The sequence below is a fragment of the Echinops telfairi genome, unplaced genomic scaffold (assembly GCF_000313985.2).
Source record: "Echinops telfairi isolate 266 unplaced genomic scaffold, ASM31398v2 ScPeMD7_2;HRSCAF=8, whole genome shotgun sequence".
NCBI classification, from domain to species: domain Eukaryota; kingdom Metazoa; phylum Chordata; class Mammalia; order Afrosoricida; family Tenrecidae; genus Echinops; species Echinops telfairi.
Window position 1 is genome coordinate 68,953,956 of NW_022103898.1, and position 1,994 is coordinate 68,955,949.

The 1,994-nt window shown below is 44.2% G+C and overlaps 1 protein-coding gene across 2 annotated transcripts in view; it reads left to right on the forward strand.

Annotated features, from left to right (window-relative positions):
- The window catches only part of CUNH12orf56 (chromosome unknown C12orf56 homolog), a 96,755-nt gene extending 96,413 nt beyond the window's left edge, over nucleotides 1-342 (forward strand). For both annotated transcript variants that reach the window (XM_004700806.2, XM_045292933.1), the window contains one exon: nucleotides 187-342. In XM_004700806.2, coding sequence (XP_004700863.1) covers nucleotides 187-313 — 127 coding nt within the window. In that variant the 3' untranslated portion in view covers nucleotides 314-342. The remainder of the gene's footprint in view (nucleotides 1-186) is intronic.
- The last annotated feature ends 1,652 nt before the right edge of the window (nucleotides 343-1,994 follow it).

Consider the following 1,994-nt stretch of genomic DNA (forward strand, 5'->3'; position numbering starts at 1 on the left):
AGGCAGAGATTATTGGCAGAGATTTTCCAGGTCACAAGTGGGGGGAGGTCTGGCAATGCTGGCAGACTCTTGTGACTTAGGCTCCTACAACTAGCCTAAAACCCGATTCCTGTGAGCATATAGGTGTGACCAATGTGAAAATTCTTGTTTTTTAAAAGCTATTTTGTTTCTTCTTATGATTTGCAGGTACTTTATTCACGTGCCAACCTTGGACAAAAGGCTCCCATTGTGTTACCCTATCACCCAACCCATTACGCAACTTATTCACGAAGTTCTGAACTTGGTTGAACAAAAACAATATTTAACATGTTAAAAAATATATACAAAATGTTAGACAGGAGTCACTATAGGAGAACAAGATTTTTTAACTTATAAAAATAACTGCTAATATCTGGTTCTCCTCAAATCCTATAAGATTTCGTTTGAATGGTCCACCAATACCTCTCGAGCAAGTCTTCAGAGTTATCTGTCACAAACAAAATAGTCTATATACATTTGACATACATAAAGTGGTGCTAAAGACTAGTGTTTGTGCAGAAGGGGGAAAAAGTCCAGTCCCCTGCTATCCTGGATCAAGGAATGGTTTCAACTAATCCTGCCTTCTGTGGACCAGGATTTTCTCAATTCAAGCTACCACCACATCACCCCACAAGTGCCCAAGTGTCCTCACCTGCCACCCATCAAGGAGGTCATGTCTCCGCTACTTCCTTCTGTGGGTGGAGAAGGGAGCAGAATGGTATGTATGAGTGGCCCATGGGGGAGAGGTAACCCACATTTACTGGCCAAGTAGAACTATGGAAAGATTCTTGGAACACAGGCAGGCATCACTTCAAACTGGGCAAACAATGGGCCGTGGGCTGAGCACTGGTCAATGGTGCAACTCAACGAAACTACCCATCAGCACCTTGTCAGCTCTGCAGCGGGGCTCAGGCTGTGGGTCAATAGCAATGCGAGCTCTGGAGGAGGCCTGGCTCTGACTGCACGGCCGGATGGAGAGGGAAAAAACCCATCCTCGGGCTTTGAAGGGTTATCGAACCACAGTTCTTCTCCGCTTCTGTACACTTTGGGCATTGTTGTCAAAGCCAAGAAAATTACTAAACAGACCATCTTTATTAGCCATTAGGCACATTTGATTGATTCAATATTGATTTTGGTCACAAAAGAATCGTTATTTTTCAGGAAATATACTTGTGGAAAAATTTGAATATAAAGAGCCCTTAACTTTTCAAGACTACCAAGGATCACCCAAAAGGAAAATACACGAAGCCAGTTTTCTGATCAGGTTCAAGACTCTAGACTCGTGGAGCACTTTTATAATACAGGGAGTGAACTGCTAGCCACCACCCAGTTCAGAGTTTACAGTAGCAGGTAAATCAAACCGAACACAATGCCCTGACACGACCTTGACTCATGGTGACGGCATGGTCAAAGTTGGGTGACTGATGATACGCTACAACCTACGGCATTATATTTTCTTTTTCTGACTTTAAAACTGCTTGTTTCATATATAATATTTTTACAGAATAATGAAGTTCAGCTCATAAATATGGAAGAGAGAAGCTGGGCATTTCCTGAAAGGGCAAATTTGCTGACACTTTCTGAGCAATGCTTCCTAGTGTTAACCCACGGCCTGACTCCTCGCTGCTCAGTGTCTTTACTTCTAAAGTGCTGTACAAACTGGGAGGCCGACTTAGATTTGGCTCTCAGTCGGAGGCAGGGAGCCACTCTTTCCCGTCCTATCCGATCACAAGTCTCCTGGGTCTGTTCATGTGCGTCTTTTGGATCCGAAGCTTCTCTCGTTGGAGAGCAGGCAGCATGTCTCCTTGGCTAGACACCTGGATAGTGTAACAGTGGATAAGAGTCCAGACGCTGTGCCTGAATCCTGCCTGTCTTTACAGCCTCTTTCAGGTCCTCAGTGTCATCCAGTAGGAGGTGATGAAAAGCCTACCTTAAGGGCTATTGTATTCATCAAGTTCTGTATAAGCGTCCAACTC